Raw genomic sequence first — 21,353 nt, 5'->3', positions numbered from 1 at the left:
TGTCTGGTTTTGGTATGAGTAGTGCTAGCCTCATAGGAGTTAGGAGGTATTCCCTCTACTTCTGTCTCCTGGAAGAAATTGTAGAAAATTGGTATCATTCTTCCTTAAATGTTTGGTAGAATTCACCATTGAACACATCTGGGCCTTTGTGCTTCTATTTTGGAAAGTTATTAATTATTGATTCAATTTCTTAAATAGAGATAGGCCTATTCATATTGTCTGTTTCTTCTTGTGTGAGTTTTGACAGATTGTATCTTTCAAGGAATTGGTCTGTTTCATCTAGGTTATCAAATTTGTAGTCATATAATTTTTCATAGTATTCCTTCAGTATCCTTTTACTATTCATCAGGTGTGCAGTAGTGTCCCCTCTTTCATTTCTGGTATCAGTAATTTGTGTATTTTCTATTTTCTTGGTTAGCCTGGCTAACAGTTTATCCATTTTATTGATCTTTTCAAAGAACCAGCTTTTGGTTTTATCATTTATTTTTTCTGCTTACTTTGGAGTTAATTTGCTCTTCTTTTATTAGTTTCCTAAAGTGGAAGCGTAGATTATTGATTTTAGGTCTTCATGCTTTTCTAATACATATATTCAGTACTCTAAATCTTCCTCTAAACATTTCTTTTGCTACATCCCACAACATTTGATGTTATATTTTCATTTTCATTTTTTAATTTCTCTTGAGATTTCTTCTTTGACCCATGTGTTATTTAGAAGTATGTGGTTTAATTTCCAAGTATTTGGGGATTTTTCCAGCTACCTTTTTTTAATTGAGCTATAAGACTGAAAAATCTTTGCCTTGTTTCTGATCTTAGGGAAAAAGTATTCCGTCTTTTACCATTAAGTATAATTGTTTGTTTTTTTGTTTTGGTCTGTTTTTTAAAACCACTTGATTGTAGTATGATTGACAGGTAAAAACCTGTACATATTTAATGTCTACAGAAGGATAAAGTGGGGCCAGCGCCATGGTATAGGTTAAGTTCGTGTGCTCTGCTTCGGCAGCCCAGGTTCGTGGGTTCAGATCCCAGGCGCAGACCTACACCACTCATCAGCCATGCTGTGGCAGTGACCCACATACAAAATAGAGGAAGATTAGCACAGATGTTAGCTCAAGGCTAATCTTTCTCAAGCAAAAAAAGAGGAAAATTAGCAATGGATGTTAGCTCAGGGTGAATCTTCCTCAGGGGGGGAAAAGTGTAATGTTAGTGTAGGTTTTTCATAGATGCCATTTATCAGACTGAGGAAGCTTCCTCCTATTCCTAGTTTGTTTAGAGGTTTTTGTCATGAATGGATATTGAATTTTGTCAAATGCTTTTTCTGCATCAATTGATGTTGTCATATCATTCTCCTTTTTTAGACTATTAATATGGTATATTGTTTGATTTTCAAATATTAAAGCAGCCTTGCATTCCCATGATAAACCTCCATGTGGACATGGTGTGTTGTTCTTTTTATATATTACATGGAAGTCACACACATTTCTTTTCTTCTTTTTAAAAAAATGTTCATTTTTGATTACTCAACAAAAATGTTGGGCTGATGAAGCATGCTGTTAATTCAGGAAGCTATATTAATGAAGCTATATGTAGTCTCAACAGCCCTGAAAGAAAAGTGTTTTTGAGTAAATTAGCAACATCATGATATAAGAGTTAATACTAATTTGAAATATCACAGGGTAAGGAAGCAGCAGCATGGAAAGATTTTGACTGAATGTGAAACCCAAATGCTAAGGGATCCCTGTAAAAGAAAAGGAGGACAAGGAAATTAATGTCTTAGAGCACCTTTTAAAAATAATGAGGTGTCATTCTTTGTTTTGAAAATAATCTATTTTTGAATAATTTCAGACTTACGTAAAAGTTGCCAGAACTATACAGATAACTCCCATATCCCCATTCACCTCATTCCTCAATTAATATTTCACAGCATTTGTGGTGCATGTTTTAATGCTTCTAGAATAGCATCTGCAACCAGTACTAACAATTGATTCCCTAACTGCACTTGGATTATATGCAAGGCATTGTGTGAGCCACTTTACTTATCTCACTTAATGTTCACGGTCACTTTCCAAGGTCTCCATTGTTACCTGTGTATCGCAGGTGATACTCTTGAGGCTTAGAAAAGTTCCCTAAACATGCCCAAGGTTTCAGGCTAAGTAGAGCTTTCAGGTCAGACCTAACTCCAAAGCCTATGCTTGTTCCACTATCCATACCATAGGCACAATTCTAAGCTCAGGGAATTACAGCTACATATGACTGACATCTACTTGGTGGTCTGTCCCCTCTCTCACCGATGTTTTCTATTTCAGGACCCCTCTTTTTGCTGAATGCTGAGGAAATCGCGGAGGAAATAGGGAATATGTGGAGGACGATATATAAATTGACCAAGACTCTAGCTGACGTGCCCGCACCCAGGCGCTTAGCAGAGAATGTGAAAGTCAAGATTGATAAGTTCAAGCAGCACATCCCTATCCTCACCATTTCCTGCAACCCAGGAATGAAAGATCGGCACTGGCAGCAGGTCCCTGTCCCTACCCACTCCCAGCCAGCCAGCCCAGCCCAGCCCGTACCTGGTCCTGGCCCTTGGGAAGGCAGGAAACATTACTAGGTCCTTTCTGAAAGGACAGTCTACTTGAGGCCAAGGGGGCAGTAGTGAGAGTGATAGCTTTTTGAAGGAAGGGAATGGGTTGGGTAAAGGTGGCCCCTTTTCTTTGGGGAGCCCATTGCTGGTGGTTGAGTATTGTGCCAGCCAGTGGCCACAAAGACTCCCAGTCAGCTCCCCTAAGCAAATGGTTGCTCAGGGTCCTGCAGGATGATAAGGGTGCCGAATTACAGTGGGAGGGGCCTTGATTTGTTCCTTGACCTAGAACACACAAAAGTGAAAGTCACATCTTCTCCTGGAGGCTCCTAGTAGTGCCACATGATTCCTGACTGTGGTGTCGAGTCTCATCGTTCAACAGGCTACGTTCAGAAATAATACTGCACTCTTCTTTCAGCCCTTTGAGTCTGTAAATGAGAATAATAAATATTCTCCCTAAAAATAGTTGGGATTTTTACAAGCAGCCAAGTGTGGGGGTGCTAAGTGTGGTGAGAACACTAAGCAGAAAAAAGAAAATTCGGTGTGTTTCTAAAATAATCATCACATTCAAGGACTAGCAGTGCCCTTGAAGCGTCCTCTACCAGGGAGTTGCTCTGTGGGGAGATGGAGATGAGACTGGCACTCCATAGCAGATTCCTTTTCTGTTTGGCCTGGAATTCCCACTCTTGGAACCAAGCGCTAGACTGAGGACATTGTCTCTGGAAGGACCCAAACTGAAAGCACACCCATTACCTTCCAAAGAATGGAGCCTGAGCCCAGTGGCTACAAGCATTTTGATCTCCCTGAGAAGACAAAAGATCTTGAAAGGTTCAAGAATTTTCTGTAGAGACAAACTACTTTCAATTTCCCACAAAGCCTGGAAACTCAAGACCTAAGCCAAGGGTATAAAGAAGGGTAGTGGAGGCCATCTGAGTAGACTTCTGGTCTTGAGCTGCCCCAGCAGAGGGATCTGCACAGGGGCAGCTGCCCTCACATGGCGCTTTTAGGATGCCTCTCCCTATGGACGGAGCCTGACTAGAACTGTGACCCATTTTGAGGGTTAGGGAGGTTAGATAGACAGATGGCCTCTGGTAGTGCTGGAGCTCTCCACGAGATGGCACTATAGAAAGTGCCCTCATCAATGGCATTTAAACACTCTGGGGGTTGGGGGGTGGGATTGGACAGCCACCCCTCTGCCTGGTGCTTCCCCTATGATGACACTGTTCTCCCACATGGGCACTTGAAAAATCCCAACCATCCAAGACATTCGTAATTCTCATTTATAGACCACTTAGATGGACAGATTAGGGGGAAAAAATGTTGCTTGCAATTAAAATAACAACAAGAATAGCTCAAACGTATTGAGTACTAACTATGTACTGGGTACTATGTTGTGTACTTTATGGTGGATTTTCTCATTTCACCCTTCTAGCAACCATTTGAAGTAGAAACTGTTTCACAGATAAGAAAACTGAGGTTTAGAGAGATTAAGTAAATTGTCATGTGGCTAGTAAGTGGTGGTGGCGGGGAGTTGTAATCTAGGTCTGTTTGACTCAGCCTGGATGGGTGGAAAGGGGGCAAGAAATGCCAGGTCAGAGGGAGGGAGTGGACGGTAGGGGGCAGTAAGCCATAGGTGAGTGTGGAATGCAGCCCCAGGAAGGCGGCTCCTGAGTAATGAGCCCCTAAAGTGGAAGCTTGATATCCTGAACAGTTAAAGGTGAGTTTGGGAAGGACAAAGACCACTAGATATACTCAGGGCTTTCCTCACTCAGAGCCCATTCCTGTCTGCATTGTTGGTCATACACCACAAGCCACCCCTTGACAGCTCCAGGCCTTGGAAAGCCGTTCTGTGTCCTAATACCTTACTCAGGAGATCCATTTGCACAGATTCTGGCTCTGGGAGGGGTTTCTGAAGACTAAACCGCCTGTAGCTCTCAAGTCTACAAGATGGATCTTCTGGGGTTATGGAGTGGCTGTGCTGCCATTTCTGACCACTTCCCAGAACTTAAGCAGGAAAGGCTAGTCCCTATGTTTGGGGCACAGACTTTACTGATATCAGCAGAGGGGTTGCTACTGTGGTTTAAAACAAGATGAAACAAGATAACATGGACCTTAGGAAGAAACCGCACTGATGTGTACCAAAGCTGCCCTCTAGGACAGTGCTGCCTGATAAAAGTATAATACGAGCCATGTGTGTAATTTTAAGGTTTCTAGTAGCCACGTTTAAAAAAGTATAAACAGGTGAAATAAATTTTATAAATATATTTTATTTGCCAAAAAGTATTCAAAATATTACCATTTTAATAGATAATCAATATAAAAATGTTAATGTTATCTCTCACATTAACATTTTCAGACTAAGTCTTTGAAATATGGTGTGCTTTTATACTTATAGCACATCTCAATTTGGACTAGCCACGTTTCAAGTTTTCGATAGCCGCAAGGGGTGGGTTAGTGGCTCCAGGCTGAGCAGTATAGCTCTTGGCTGTTAGAATTGGACAACCAGATGCTTTGCTAATCTCTATAATTAACAAAAGCAATTTAAAAAATAATACCAATCTCTGAGTCTTTCCTTTGGGCCAAGTACTATGCCAAGTGCTTTACATATTTCTGTGATTTAATCCTAGAGATAGTGTGTTGTTCTAAGATGTACTTTTAGGTATTAGAGAATAAATGAGAGGCCAGGACCTTCAAATTGTACGCTGCACAACTCTAGGGAATGCTATGTTTGGGCACTGCAGTGTGAATTGTACTTTCTAGAGTTATGCAGTGTATAACCTGCACAACTGTACATGGAAGACCCATGAGAGATGCTAGAGTGTGATGGATAAGAGCTTTGCAATCAGAATTGGATCCAAGTCCCAATTCTGCCATTTATTAGCTGGATGGTCTTGGACAAGATACTTAATTTCCTTGTCTCTGTTTCCTTATATGTAAAATGGGAATAATAATACATTAGTACCTTCCTTATGGTGTTAGGAGAATGAAATAAGTGCATAAAGCTCTTAAAACAGTGCCTACCGTATAGTAAGCCCTCAATAAATGTTAATTACTTTATTATTTCCATTACCTTAGTGGTCCTCCACGTGTCCTCAGAACCCAGATTGGAAGCCATTTGAATTAGCTGGCTCACTCATGCTTTCACTCCATAAATACTTATGGATGCCTACTAATTCTAGGTCCCAGGGACACAGGGCTAAATAAGACGGAACATGATGTGACTCTCATGTCCCTTCTTGCTCTGACATTCCTTAGTCCTCCTGGGGCTGGACAAAGACAAAATTGGGCAGTTGGTGAGGTTTTTCAGAGCCTCATTCCCCTTCAGTCCTCCTTCCCTTCTTGAGCACGTTAGCCTCATAGTGCCCAGATCTCTCAGTCGCTGAGAAAAGTGTTCAAAAGCCATCAGAGACTTCATTTAAGACCTTTCTCAGAGATATTTTCACTTAGAAGATAAGGTTGGGGTAATATTTACACCAAAGGAATGGGCACAACAGATGCTAACATTTCCAACAAGTGAGCACACTGGGATGGAAAGGAAGATATTTGGTGGGGAGGCCTTCTTCCTTCCCAGCATCCTCATATCACAGAATTTGGGAGTCTGCCCATCCCAGGTACTCATGACTTCCTCCTTTTACACAGCAGACATTTAGGACAGCCTCTGTCGTGAACTAGGCTTTGTACCAGGCCCTGGGAGCACGAAAACAAGCCAGATCCAGTCCCAGCCCCCAAGTGCTCACGAGTCTGCACTATTCCAAGTGCTGGTGGGAGACCGAGCCCCAGTAAACTAGCTGTGATGGGGTGTGGGCCCTAGGCTGCCTCCTGAATCCTTAGACCTGCACTGTCCAATTCGATAGCCACTAGCTATACATGGCTATTTGAATTTAAGTTAAGTAAAATCAAGGTAAAACTTAAAAATCAATTCCTCAGTCACAGTAGCCACATTTCCAGGGCTCAACAGCTGCGTGTCACTGGTGGCAATAGTATGAGATGGTGCAGAATAGAACATTTCCATCATTGCGGAGTCTCCTGGCCAGTGCTACCTTGCATGATACACGCTTGTTTTCCTCTTTTCTTTGCAGATCAGTGAGATTGTTGGCTATGAAATAAGGCCCACCGAAACGACTTGCCTCTCAAATATGCTGGAATTTGGATTTGGCAAATTCATTGACAAGTAAGGCTCCTCCCTTCCTTCAGGAAGTTTTGTGGTCCAAGTATCTGTAAGTTCCCACAAGGATATGACTGGCTTCCTGTTAGGCTGTTTTTCTCCTTCTGGTTGAGGATAACTTGAGTTTTTAGGAACCTTCACTTTGGGTGTCTAGCTACGGGTGAAGCTTCCATATCCAGCTGCAGAGTTGATGATGAGTTATGACTTGAAAATTGAGTCACAGACTTTATTTCAAAGGGAAATTACAAAAAAAATAAGTTCTTGGAACCTGAGGTCCAAGCCCAGCTCTCAGTGACTTCAGGAAAAACCATTTAAATTTTCTGGGTCTCTGTTTCCTCTTCTTTAAACAAACAACGACAAACAGGAGTGGCTCTCTGAGCTCTAAAAATTCCATGAAATATAGTCAAATGAGAGTTCTCTTTACTTGTTCTCTCCTCGTCTCCAAATGCCCCTGGAATCTGTGCTCGATATTTTGTTCTACTGGAATTGCTATTTTTAGGCTCAGAGATTCTCAGGACCCTGTTTGTTTTCCTACACCTCCTTCAGGGCGAGGGATGGGGAGATTCAGTGCCAGGACCGGAGACCCTGTTAGGCATCTGGGTTAGGGTGTAACTCCACCTGTGTGTTCTCAGAGTGTGGTGCAGACAGCTACATCGGCATCACTTGGGATCTTGTTACAAATGCATCTTCTCAGGCCCCACCTCAATCTGCTGACTAAATTCTGGGAGTGGACCCTGCAGTCTGTATTTTAACAAATCCTCCAGTCAGTGCTGTCTAATTCAGGAGCCACTAGGCACATGTGGTTATTGAGCCCTTGAAGTGTAGATGTGCTGGGAGTGTAAAGTATAGGCTGGATTTCAAAGGCTTATTAAGAAAAATAAAGCAAAATGTATAATAAATTTTAACACTGATTTTATTTGAAAATGATATTTTAGATATATTGAGTTAAATAAAATTGTTAAAATTAGTGTCATCCGTTTCTTTTTACTTTTAAAAAATACAACTACTAGAAACTTTAAAATGACGTATGTGGCCCGCGTTACATTTTGAATGGACACTGCTGCTCTAGGTAATGCTGATGCATGCTAGAGTTTGAGAACCCTTTCTCCAAACTGCGGCAGAACAGGTCTAATCTAAGGTGCTTCCAGACCCCTAAATCTCTGCCACCTGAATGCTCCAGCGCCCCCCAATACCCCCATTACTGTCCCTCTTTAAGGAACAGGCCTAGAGATGCGTGCATTTCTACGGGCTCAAGGTTATTTTATTAAAGGGCCTCATTTTCCCCCAGTAAAATGTTCCAGGAAACACCAACTGTTGAACACTTATGCTACACTGAGCATTTTATATACGTTAACCAACTTATCCATCACAACCACCTGATGTTCTAGCTAATGTTATTATTTGCATTTTACACATGAGGAAATAAGTTGATTAGAGAGATTAAGTAACTAGCCAGAGGTCACAGCTAGTAACTGAAAGAACCAAGACCTGAGCCCAGGCTGACTGACTTCAGAACCTTAACCATTACCCTTTACCACCTAAAAAATAAACCCATCTAAGGAGACAGAGACTGAGCAGACACACAGTGACTCTGCCGCTCTCCATGCCAATGTGCCCAACTGTGACAAATCCAGACGTGGTGATGCCTTGGCCCAGTTGTTCACCTCTGTGTGCTTCAGTCTCCTTATTTGTAAAATGGGAAGAATAGTAGTAGCAGCTAGGTGATTAAACTTAGTGTGAGGATTGTGAGATGAGGCATATAACCTGAACTGATTTGACGTCTGAGTTCTCAGCCACTGCCTATTAGTGCCGTGTGGTATTCTGGGCATCCCACCATCCTGCAGTGAATGCACTTTATCACAGCCCACAGCTGAGCTTCTCTAGCACATCTGGGTGAGATCAAGTCTTGATATACTTCATGGACTCCCGAGCTGATTAATCCCTCCCCTATGCAATTATTTGCATAATTATAAGACATAAGGCACGTTGCAATCATTTCATCTTATTTAATTATGCTAACAACCCCTTATGGGGCAGATGGGGACCTAAGGCCTGTCAAGTGACTTACCCTGGCCACACAGCCAGCCTCCTTGTCTCATACTCACCTGGGTTGGCACCTGCCCTTATTAATTATTCCCTATGTGCACACTCATTTTGGTCATCTCCCAAGAAGGTCACATTTAGGATGGTGACCATGCTGCTGACGTCTTGATCAGTCATTGTTTGGTATTTATCTGCATCTCATCTGCCTCCCTGAATGAGGCTAAATGAGGGTTTTCAGCTCTGTTTAATTGACGCTATTTGGCTGACTACATGTGAACAATTCTATTGTTCTTTCTGACAAAGAGAGGGGAGAAGGCACACAGTGGGGGAGGAAGAAACTAGATTAGGAGTCAGAGGAACTGGTGTTTGGACCTGGTTCTGGCACCCCATCTGTGTGTGTGGCTTTGGACACGTCATTTGCTTCCTCTGGGCTTCAGTTTCCTGACCTACAAATAAAGACCAGATGGTCTCTTCTACACTCGAGGATGCAGTGAAAGATGAGTGCTGAGGCAGAGAGAATTATCCCTCACCTCCTTCCAGAACTTTGCTTCCCAGTTCTTTGGCCACACCAGGGTTTAGGACCCAGATCTGCATGTGGAAACAAGAAGAGAGGAATTTGTCTTCCCCTTCTCGCCTTCCCTCCCCGTTTCTGTGGAACAGGGGGCTGTTGACATGTGGGCCCAGCGCATCAGCATAATAGTAGTTGTTTTTTAAAAAAAGTGGGGCAGGAAGTCGAGTAGAAGCCATCACATAAATTAACAGAAGTTCTGAGATCTGAATAAGAAGTTACAATAATAGTTCAGGAGTATAAGAAAATGGAAAGATGAGGTCTTGTTTTAATGGCCTTACAACAGTGGTTGTCATCTGGGCATGATTTTCTACCCCCAGGGGACATTTGGCAACATCTGGAGACATTTTGGTTGCCACAACAGGCAAGGAGTGGGGACGGGGCAAGTCTGCTGACGTCTAGTGAGTAGTGGTCAGGGATGCTACTAAACTTACAAAGCACAGGACAGCCCCCGTGACAAAGACTTATCCACCCTGTATTGATTTGCTAGGGCTGCTATAACAAATACCACAGTCTGGGGGGCTTAAACAACAGAAATTTACTGTCTCAATTCTGGAGGCTGGAAGTCCAAGATCAAGGTGTTGCCAGGATTGGTTTCTCTCCTTGGCTTGCAGATGGCAGCCTTCTCCCTGCGTCCTCACATGGTCTTCCCTCTGTAAACATTTTAGTAAAATTAAGGGATTTTTGCATTTCTCTTAAAGCTGAGCTGAAATTCTTCCTGTGACATGTTTTCACTGTCTCCTCCCGTTGAGTTGCTGTTGCTATGTTCTTTCTTTAGACTGGAGCCCATTGGTGCGGCCGCCAGTAAGGAATATTCTCTGGAGAAAAACTTGGAGAAAATGAAGATGGACTGGATTAATATGACGTTCAACTTCATGAAGTACAGGGACACTGTGAGTCTCAGTCCAATTGTCCAGTCCTCTGAGAGCAGCAATTTACCATGGAGCAGGTTACAGAGGAGATTAATTCAGAATAGCAACAGAACTCACAGAGAAAGGGTCCCTAACATCTTTCTGTTTTTAATTTGAGTTCATAATAGTTTACATCATTGTGAAACTTCAGTTGTACATTATTTCTTGTTTGTCACCACATAAGTACTGCCCTTCACTCCCTGTGCCCACCCCCCACCCCCCTTCGCCTGGTATCCACTGAACTGTTTTCTTTGGCCCTGTGTTTATATTCCACATATGAGTGAAAGCATCTGGTGTTTGTCTTTCTCACATGGCTTATTTTGCTTAGCATAATTCCCTCCAGGTCCATCCATGTTGTTGCAAATGGGATGATTTTGTCTTTTTTTTTTTACAGCTGAATAGTATTCCATTGTATATATACACCACATCTTCTTTATCCAATCATCAGTCGATGGGCACTTGGATTGTTTCCATGTCTTGGCTGTTGTGAATAGCGCAGCAATGAACATAGGGGTACATATGTTACTCTGGATTGTTGATTTCAAGTTATTTGGGTAGATACCCAGAAGTGGGATAGCTGGGTCATATTTTCAGTTTTTTGATGAATCTCCATACTGTTTTCCATAGCGGCTCCACCAGTTTGCATTCCCACCAGCAGTGTATGAGGGTTCCTTTTTCTCTCCACACCCTCTCCAACATTTGTTATTTTTAGTCTTAGTGATTATAACCATTTTAACAGGTGAAGGTGGTATCTTAGTGTAGTTTTGATTTGCATTTCCCTGATGATTAGTGATGTTGAACAACTTTTCATGTGTTTACTGGCCATCTGTATATCTTCTTACAAAAAGTATCTGTTCATATCCTCTGCCCATTTTTTGATTGGGCTGTTTGGTTTTTTGTTGTTCAGTTGTGTGAGTTCCTTATATATTATGGAGATTAACCCCTTGATTTGCAAATATTTTCTCCCAATTGGTGGGTTGTCTTTTTGTTTTGATCCTAGTTTCTTTTGCCCTGCAGAAGCTCTTTAGTCTGATGAACTCCCACTTGTTTATTTTTCCTTTTGTTTCCCTTGTCTGAGAAGACGTGGTATTCGAAAAGATCCTTTTAAGTTTGATGTCAAAGAGTGTGCTACCTATATTATCTTCCAGGAGTTTTATGGTTTCAGGACTTATCTTCAACTTTCATCCATTTTGAGTTTATTTTTGTATATGGCGTGAGATAATGGTCTACTTTTATTCTTTGCATGTGGCTGTCCAGTTTTCCCAACACCATTTATTGAAGAGACTATCTTTTCTCCATTGTGTGTTCTTGGCACCTTTGTTGAAGATTAGCTGACGGTATATGTGCAGTTTTATTTCTGGCCTTTCAGTTCTGCTCCATTGATCTGTGTGTCTGTTTTTGTACCAATGTCATGCTGTTTTGATCACTGTGGCTTTGTAGTACATATTGAAGTCAGGGATTGTGATGCCTCCAGCTTTGTTCTTTTTTCTCAGGATTGCTTTAGCAATTCGGGGTCTTTGGTTGCCCCAAATGAATTTTAGGATTCTTTGTTCTATTTCCGTGAAGAATGTCATTGGGATTCTGATTGGAATTGCATTGAATCTGTAGATTGCTTTGGGTAGTATGGACATTTTAACTATGTTTATTCTTCCAATCCATGTGCATGGAATCTCTTTCCATCTCTTTATGTCATCATCTATTTCTTTCAATAATGTCTTGTAATTTTCATCGTATAAGTCCTTCACTTCCTTAGTTAAATTTATTCCTAGGTGCTTTATTCTTTTTGTTGCGATTATAAATGGAATTGTATTCTTGAGTTCTCCTTCTGTAAGTTAATTATTAGAGTACAAAAATGCAACTGATTTTGTAAGTTGATTTTGTACCCCACAACTTTACTGTGGTTGTTAATTATTTTTAATAGTTTTCCAATGGATTCTTTAGGGTTTTCTATATATAAGATCATGTCATCTGCAAACAGCAAGAGTCTCACTTTTTCACTCCTTGTTTGGATTCCTCTTATTCCTTTCTCTTGCCTAATTGCTCTGGCCAAATCCTCCAGTACTATGTTAAATAAGAGTGGTGATAGAGGGCATCCTTGTCTTGTTCCTGTTCTCAGAGGGATGGTGTTCAGTTTTTCCCCATTGAGTATGATGTTGGCTGTGGGTTTGTCATATATGGCCTTTATTATGTTGAGGTAATTTCCTTCTATCCCTATTTTGTCAAGAATTTTTATCATAAATGGCTGTTGGACCTTGTCACATGCTTTCTCCGCATTTGTTGAAATGATCATATGGTTTTTATTCCTCATTTTGTTAATGTGGTGTATCACATTGACTGATTTGTGGAGGTTGAACCATCCCTGTGTCCCTGGTATAAATCCCACTTGATCATGATGTATGATATTTTTGATGTATTGCTATATTTGGGTTGCCAGTGTTTTGTTGAGGATTTTGCATCTATGTTTATCAGCAATATTGGCCTGTAGTTTTCCTTTTTTGTGTTGTCCTTGTAAGGCTTTGGTATCAGAGTGATGTTGGCCTTGTAGAATGTGTTAGGAAGCGTTCCATCTTCCCTAATTTTTTGGAATAGCTTGAGAAGGATAGGTATTAAATCCTCTCTGAAAGTTTGGTAGAATTCCCCAGGGAAGCCATCTGGTCCTGGGCTTTTATTCTTTAGGATGCTTTTGATTGCTGTTTCAATCTCTTTACTTGTGATTGGTCTGTTCAGATTATCTGTTTCTTCTTGATTCAGCTGTGGGAGGTTGTAAGAGTCTAAGAATTTATCCATTTCCTCTAGATTGTCCATTTTGTTGGCATATAATTTTTCGTAATATTCTCTTATAATCTGTTGTATTTCTGTGGTATCTGTTGTTATTTCTCCTCTTTCATTTCTAATTTTATTTGTCTGAGCTTTCTCTCTTTTTTTCTTTGTAAGTCTGGCTGGGGGTTTGTCAATTTTAGTTATCTTCTCAAAGAACCACCTCTTTGTTTCATTGATCCTTTCTACTGCCTTTTTCGTTTCAATAGCATTTATTTCTGCTGTGATTTTTATTATTTCTCTCCTTCTGCTGACGTTGGGCTTTATTTGTTCTTCTGTTTCTAATTCAGTTAGCGTAGTTTGAGATTGCTTATTTGGGACTTTTCTTGTTTGTTAAGGTGACCCTGTATTGTGATGAATTTCCCTCTTACTATGGCTTTTGCTGCATCTAATAGAGTTGGTATGGTATGTTTTAATTTTCATTTTTCTCCAGATATTTTTTGATTTCTCCTTTAATTTTTTCAGTGATCCATTGCTTGTTCAATAGCATGTTGATTAATCTCCACATCTTTGTCCCTTTCTCAGCTTTTTTCTTGTAATTAATTTCTAGCTTTATAGCATTGTGATTGGAAAAGATAATTGTTATTATTTCAATCTTCTTAAATTTATTGAGGCTTGCCTTGTTTCCCGACATATGGTCTATCCTTGAGAATGTTCCATGCACGCTTGAGAAGAATATGTTTCTGCTGTTTTGGGATGGAGTGTTCTGTATATGTCTATTAAGTCCAGCTGGTTTAGCTTTTCATTTAATTCCACTGTTTCCTTGTTGGTTTTCTGTCTGGATGATCTATCCATTGATGTGAGTGGAGTGTTGAGATCCCCTACTATTATTGTGTTATTATTAATATCTTCTTTTAGGTTTGTTACTTTGGTGCTCCTGTAGGTGCATAGATATTTATAAGTGTTATTTCTTCTTGATGGAGTGTCCCTTTGATCATTATATACTGCCCCTCTTTGTCTCTCTTTACCTGTCTTATCTCGAAGTCTACTTTGTCTGATATAAGTATTGCAACACCTGCTTTCTTTTGGTTGCCATTAGCTTGGAGTATCGTCTTCCATCCCTTCACTCTGAGCCTGTTTTTGTCATTGGAGCTGAGATGTGTTTCCTGGAGGCAGCGTATTGTTGGGTCTTGTCCTTTAATCCATTTTGCCGCTCTGTGTCTTTTTATTGGAGAATTCAATCCATTTATGTTTAGGGTGATTATTGATATATGAGGGCTTAATGCTGCCATTTTATCACTCATTTTCTGGTTCTCCTGCATTTCCTTTGTTTCTCATCCTGTGTATTTTGGTCTAGCAATCGAGTTATGTAGTTCTTTATGTTGTGTTTTTTTGTTTTCTCCTTATTTATTGTTTGCATCTCTGTTCTGCTTTTTTGTTTAGTGGTTACCATGAAGTTTGTATTCAAAATCTTGTGGATAAGATAGTCCATTTTCTGATGGCCTCTTATTTCGTTAGACAAAACCGATTCAGTCCCTTTCCTCTTCCCCTCCTAAGTTGTTTTTCTCAAATCTTACTCTGTCTTGTGTTATGAGTTTGTCGTTAAAATGACAAGATTACCTTTGTTTTTGGTGTTTTCCTTCCCTTTGTCTTTAATGCTATACTTGAGTATTTGCTATCCTGCTCTGATTCTATTTATCTCCTTACTCTGTGCTTTGTAACCCCTTTCTCCCTTTTTTTTAAGGCATGAGGGCCTTCTTGAGGATTTCTTGTAGGGGGTGTCTCATGGCTATGAACTCCTTTAGCTTTTGTTTGCCTGGGATAGTTTTTATTTCTGCATCATATCTGAGGGATATTTTTGCTGGATAGAGTATTCTTGGCTAAAAATTTTTGTCTTTCAAAAATTTGAATTGCCATTCCAGTCTCTCCTAGCCTGTAAGGTTTCTTCAGAGAAATCCACTGAAAGCCTGATAGAGGTTCCTTTGTGGGTTATTTTCTTCTGACTTCCTGCCCTTAGTATTCTTTCTTTGTCATTCAGCCATGCCAGTTTCACTGCTATATGCCGTGCTGTAGGTCTTTTTACATTGTCGTATTCAGGAGATCTGATAGCTTCGTCCACATGGATTTCCATCTCCTTCCCTGGTTTGGGAAGTTCTCTGCTATTATTTGTTTGAACAAGCTTTCTGCTCCCTTCTCCTTCTCTTCTTCTGGAATACCTATAATTCTTATGCTGCATTTCCTAATTAAGTCAAATATTTCTCAGAAACTTACTTCATTTCTTTTTAGTCTTAGTTCTCTCTCCTCCTCTATCTGGAGCATTTCAACATGTCTGTCCTCAATTATGCTGATTTGCTCCTCTATGATGTCTGCTTGAGCGTTCAGCCTATCTTTTTTTAAAATTTATTTTTATTGAGATATAATTGACATATAACACTGTATAAGTTTAAGATGTACAACATCTTGATTTGATACACTTATATATTGCAATATGATTACCACCATGCTGTTAGCTAACACCTCTGTCACATAATTATAATTTCTTTTTTGTGATGAGAACAGTTAAGATCTAGCCTCTCAGCAGTTTTGAAGTTTTAATGCAGTATTGTTGTCTGTAATCACTATGCTGTGCGTTAGTGTCTGCCTTGCCATGCCAGTCACCCTTCCTCTTAGACACCACTGGAGGGGTGCATTTTCAAATGAGAAAGGCCTTTTGATTCAGAGCAAGAAGGTTTCTTACTGCAAAGGAGCTTAGCAAGCCTCCCAAATTAGCATTTCCCAGGGAGGACTCTCCAGGTCCCTCAGAAGCATACCAGGGGTAGATAATGCTTAACACTTCTCAAAAAAAAACGCAGTTGATTCTTCAAGACTCCTCCACCCCCAGAATGCCTGGACATCTGTATTTTTAAGGCATCCCTGGTTTTTCTAATGTGCAGTGTGGATTGAGAACTAAAACCCTAAAGGCTCCCATACCTCACCATCCTCCAGATTGCATGTTATCCTTTTATGACTTCTCTCCCCCTTCAGTTTCAATGGTCACAATGCTTTGATTTCACTGGATCAGAACTGTAGATGAGCTGATGGGAAGGAAGAGAGCAAGGCCTCTCCCAGCACTACTGGGCCCCTGTGAGTCCCAGCAGCTTGGTGTTACATGAGCTGATTGCATTAGATCCTGCTAGAGGTTGTTGGACTGAGATAAGGAGTGAAGCCAGGGGACCTGGGAGAAACTCAGTTACATGTGGCCAATTTTCAGAGTTTTTGACTGAAGTAGCTGTAGACAGGGATGAACAGCAAAATGGGAATCAAGGTCCCACTTGATTAGGAGCTAGACACACCTCCCAGTGCAGAGCTAGTGGTGAAAGGTAGAGGAGAGGATGTGTCCTAGCCCCAGTCTAACCACCCAGATATAGGCTTGGAGGAATTGAAAACAGAGAGACCAGACCTGTTGCAGAGGGCAGACCCTTATCAATTTGCTTGCCACGGTGGCCCAGGAGGAAAAGTGCCATCCACAGAGGCTGGCCTTTAAGGCACAGGAACCTTAACTACTAGTAAAATCTGGCCCAGTAAATGTATAGGCAGAGGTTCCAAAACTTTCTTGATTCTCAGTGCCTTCTATGTCTGAGTACTTTTTTCATGGTTCCCTTCCATAGAACCAAAAGAAATACCACATAGCTTTGTTTATGAAGTAATGAGGTTCAGACCAAAAGAAATACCTCATATAGCTTTGTTTATGAAGTAATAAGGTTCAAACAACTTAATAAGTGTTTATGTCCCTGTCAAGTAAACAATTGTTTGAAAAACAAATACATATAAATTGAAAGAAAAAACATTTGTATCTCAGTTTTAAATAATCACAATTATTTGCTATGAGTTTGTAGCAGTGCTCTGGGGCACCTCAGCACACAGTTTGGGAACCGTGGGTCTAGGCCTACCCAGTCAGATTAGCAGCTGATCCTACGTGAGGGAGAGCCGGGAAAGCAAGTGGACAGGGAAGTAGGAATACAAGGAAGGGGGCAGAACCCTTCCTCCCGCAACAGACACTGGTTGCAGGTCTAGGCTTCCACCGTATTTGATTTCTGCAAAGGAGGTAGAAAATAAATGTCTTTAAAAACATTTTCAGGGATGAAAATAGAAATTCCATCTCTTGTATGACTTGGAGTCATGTCCCACTGGGGTGGAGATCTGAGCTGTGAGACCTTTGGGAATCAACATGAAAAGTGGAGGTCTTATGATTTTTGACAGGGTGGGGCATCTTTATTTGCAGGATACAAGCATCTTGTGTGCAGTCGATGACATTCAACTGCTACTCGATGATCATGTGATAAAGACCCAGACCATGTGTGGCTCCCCATTCGTCAAACCAATAGAAGCAGAATGCCGGGTAAGAGAAAATGAGGTTGGGTGTTTTATGATGTCCTATTAACTCTGGGTTTCTTGGAGGAGGGAGAAGGTTTTTAAGTTCATTTAACAAAGAAACTCACTTTCTCCTGTTTCGAAAAAAAACAACACAAGACTGAAAATAATAACCATCCAAGTAAGGGCATGGCATGCTGAGCCTTTGCAACAGTCTTCCAAAAGATGAGATGAGATGAGATGATTTGAATGCAGCAAATAAAAATACATTTGGAAAGTCTGTCATGGGCTATAGTAATCTAGAATGTAAACTACACAGAGTAGGGATTTTGCCTGCTTTGCTCATTGTTTGTGGAAGTGGCATAGGCTAAGGGGACAGATTCTGCAGCCAGACTGCCTGGGTTCAAATTTTGGTTCTGTACCTTATCAGTTAACCTTACACAAGTTACTTGAACTGTTGTTTCTCAATTTCTGCGTGTGTTGAGTTTTGTAATAATATCTCCCTTATAATCTGTTGGATTAAGTTGGTTTCACATACATACAGCGCTCAGATCATCTCTTGTCACAGAGTAAGCATTGTAACTATTTATTATTATTATTATTATTATTATTATTACTAATCCATTAGAATGTAAGCTCCAAGAAGGCAAGGACTCTTGTTTTTTTCTCTCATTGCTATATGCACATTGCCTAGATCAGTGACCAGAATGCAGGGGGCACCCAATAAGTATTTGTTAAGCAAGTGAATGAATGAATAAATGAATGAATCCATCAGTGGGGCTGTGATGCAGAGTGGCAGGTTAATGATTCAAATATGAAATGCTAAATTTGCAGAAGTGGGAAGAAAAGCTAGTTCGTGTGCAGGAAATTTTGGATGCCTGGTTGAAATGCCAAGCCACCTGGCTGTACCTGGAACCGATCTTCAGTTCAGAGGACATCATAGCCCAGATGCCAGAAGAGGGCAGGAAGTTTGGCATCGTTGATGGTTACTGGAAATCACTCATGTCCCAAGCAGTAAGTTTTTATACCTTATCACATCTAGCCATCAAGAACATAGGATGCTGTACAGATATTTCTCATTGTGTAGCCTACCCATGTCCCTTAAAACTTGAAAGTAAACTAGATTTTTGCAAATTTGATATTTTAATGTATTTTTTCTAATTTTAAAAGTTATTATTAAAAATCCAAACATAGAAATATGTAATATAGAAAGTGGAGGCCTTTTGAAATCCCACCTCCCTAGAGGTAGCTATTAGCAGTTTGTAGAATTCAGCTGTCGTTCCTGACAAGGTAGAAGACTTTGTGCATTACAGGAGGATGCAGTGAAACGTTTATAGATTGAGAATCCTTTTGGAATTCAAATAATTATCCATGTTCAGTTACTCAGTTATTTAACAAATATTTATTTAGTACCCATGATGACCCAGACATTGTGTTAGGAGTCAGAAAATACTGGAAGATGTAGAGAATATGATTTCTGCCTATATAGAATTCACTGTCTTGTGAGGAGACAGGCTTAGATAAATGCAAGCTGTAATAGAAGTATATGCAAACGGTTACTAGAATGCAGAAGAGTAATTTAGTTGCCTGAGAGTGTCCAGGTACACCTCCAAAGGGGGTGACATTGGAAACAAGCCCTGAAGGATGAGTTTGCTGGGTGGACATGGCAACCAGGGGCGTCTATTAAGAGATGATATCTTTTTCCTTTTTGAAGTCGTGTGCTCAAATTGGGGTGCGCTTATAAAGAATTTGTCTCAAGGAAATTTATCTGCCCGGGTGGTTTGCAGGAATGAGATAAGTGGGAATTTATATTGCCCAGCCAGTGGAGCCACTTTTCATGATATCCTGCTTCCTCGAACTTCTTATTAGTTAAGATTCTTTGGTTGCAGGTAACAGAAAACCACTGCAAGGTAGCTCAGACAAAAAGACCAAATGGGTGTCTCATGGAATCCAAGGGCAGAAAGTGCAGCCAAGCCTCACAAAGGATGGAGCCAGAACCCAGAAATCTCTCAGGATTCAGAGTGTTCTTTCTATGCCTGCTTCTCTCTCTCTGCTGACTGGCTTACACTGCCACTCGGTCACATAATGGAAGATGATCCTCACCCAGCAGCAAAGCCCCCTCATTAAAGGGTCTAGCTCAGACTAGAATAGAATTTTATAGTTTGAATTCCAAAATCCAAGGATTTAAAATATAATTGGCTCAGTTGGTTTCAGATGCCCAACCCAGGCCCAGTCAACCATGGCTAGACAAACAGGGTCATGTTATATGAGCATTCACCATTGTGGAATTAGGAAGCAGTTAGCTGGGCAAGGGGGTTCATTAGTTGATGGGCTTGTCATATACTCATTACAATGACCGGTCTCAGAATCTGGGAACCCCATGATGATTCTCCCCTTTTTTGTTGGAACCTAGGTGAAAGATGCCAGGGTTCTGATGGCAGCAGACCAGCCACGGATGGCTGAGAAGCTTCAAGAAGCTAACCTTCTGTTGGAGGACATCCAGAAGGGGCTGAATGATTACTTGGAGAAGAAGAGACTTTTTTTCCCCAGGTATTCAGGATTGTCCTTTTGTTTGGAGTTGCCTTCTTGACCCATATATAGGTAGAATTACATTTTCATACTGAAAGTTGGCTTCTACCAATCTATTCCATAATCTTTATAGTTCTCCATTCCCCAAGAGACAGCTCTCAGAGGTAAGGCACATCATATTTATAGGGAGATTGAATGGACAGCAGTGGGAACCAAGTCCACACTTTGGCCAACCATCATGGCCACATACCCAATCAGAGGTGTATAGTAGTCATGATTAAGAACCTGGACTTTGGAGTTAAACAGACCTCAGTTCGAGTCCCAGCTCTCCCACTTATACAGCAAATCTGTCAAAGCCTCAGGTTCTCCACTGTAAAACAGAAATATGATAACAGCCCCTACCTCATGTGTTTGCTGTGCAGATCATGTGAGATAATGCATGTAAAGCATTTAGCACCTAGACTGTGTGTTTAAGAAATGTCAGCTAAATTTTTTTGCCATAAAATTTTTTAGTTTCTGGTAGGTATATTTATAAATATTTGATTCTTCTTTTCCACAAGAACCAATATTCTGTGTAGAAGTCAAGGTAGTTTTAGAGGGCTGGTTCTAGAAAAGAGAGTCCTCACTACTGATAATCTATCCATGTGTAGTTCGCCATGGATGGTCACTCCATGTCATTTGACTCTGATTAGGATGCAAGTTTGATCCCAATTTGTCTTTAAGAAAAGTACATTTTTGTGTTCCCTTATATGGAGATAAAGTTAGTCCCCTGCTTTCTACCAAAAAAAGAAATGTGATTTGTTTTGGATTCAGAAATGTCCTTGATATCTATTTAGTGCAGTATTGTCCATTGTCCAGACATAGAATTTTCTTCTGTGGTAGGAATGTTCTATATTTGTGCTGCAATACAGTAGCCATTAGCCACATGTGGTTAGATAGCACTTTAAATGTGGCTAGTATGACTGAGAAAGTGAATTTTAAATTTATTTAATATTAATTTTTTAATGTAAATAGCCACATGTGGCTAATGGCTTCAGTATTGGACAAACACACAGCACAAATAGTGGAAGGAACCTCAATTCGGAAGCACAAAACCTAGGAAGAGGAAACTGCTAAGATTTGGGCTTCTAATCCTCTACCCACTGCTGTTACTCCTAATAAAAATGTGAATAATAGCCAACACTAAACAGCATTTACCATATGTCAGGATACTGGTCTGAGTGCTTTGCATGTATTAACTTATTAACCCTCACAATAATTCTATGAGGTTGGAAGCATTGTTATCCCTGCTTTACAAAGGAGGAAACAATAACTTGCCAGAAAACACAAGAGTGGTAAATGGACAAGTTAGAATTCAAATCCAGGCAGTCTGGATAAGATACTCAGTTATTTAACCTCTCTGAGCTTCCTTTTCTCCCTAAGTTAAACACACACACACACAAACACTCACAAGACTAT

At 40.6% G+C, this 21,353-nt stretch overlaps 1 protein-coding gene across 4 annotated transcripts in view; it reads left to right on the top strand.

Moving 5' to 3' along the window:
- Positions 1–21,353, top strand: part of DNAH3 (dynein axonemal heavy chain 3) — a 167,337-nt gene that overhangs the window by 52,099 nt on the left and 93,885 nt on the right. For all 4 annotated transcript variants that reach the window (XM_070232126.1, XM_070232124.1, XM_070232125.1 and 1 more), the window contains 6 exons: positions 2,304–2,515; positions 6,652–6,743; positions 10,127–10,241; positions 17,278–17,394; positions 18,201–18,380; positions 19,780–19,916. In XM_070232126.1, coding sequence (XP_070088227.1) covers positions 2,304–2,515; positions 6,652–6,743; positions 10,127–10,241; positions 17,278–17,394; positions 18,201–18,380; positions 19,780–19,916 — 853 coding nt within the window. The remainder of the gene's footprint in view (positions 1–2,303; positions 2,516–6,651; positions 6,744–10,126; positions 10,242–17,277; positions 17,395–18,200; positions 18,381–19,779; positions 19,917–21,353) is intronic.

Source organism: Equus caballus, chromosome 13, assembly GCF_041296265.1.
Source record: "Equus caballus isolate H_3958 breed thoroughbred chromosome 13, TB-T2T, whole genome shotgun sequence".
NCBI classification, from domain to species: Eukaryota; Metazoa; Chordata; class Mammalia; order Perissodactyla; family Equidae; genus Equus; species Equus caballus.
This window is presented reverse-complemented; position numbering and strand designations above follow the sequence as displayed.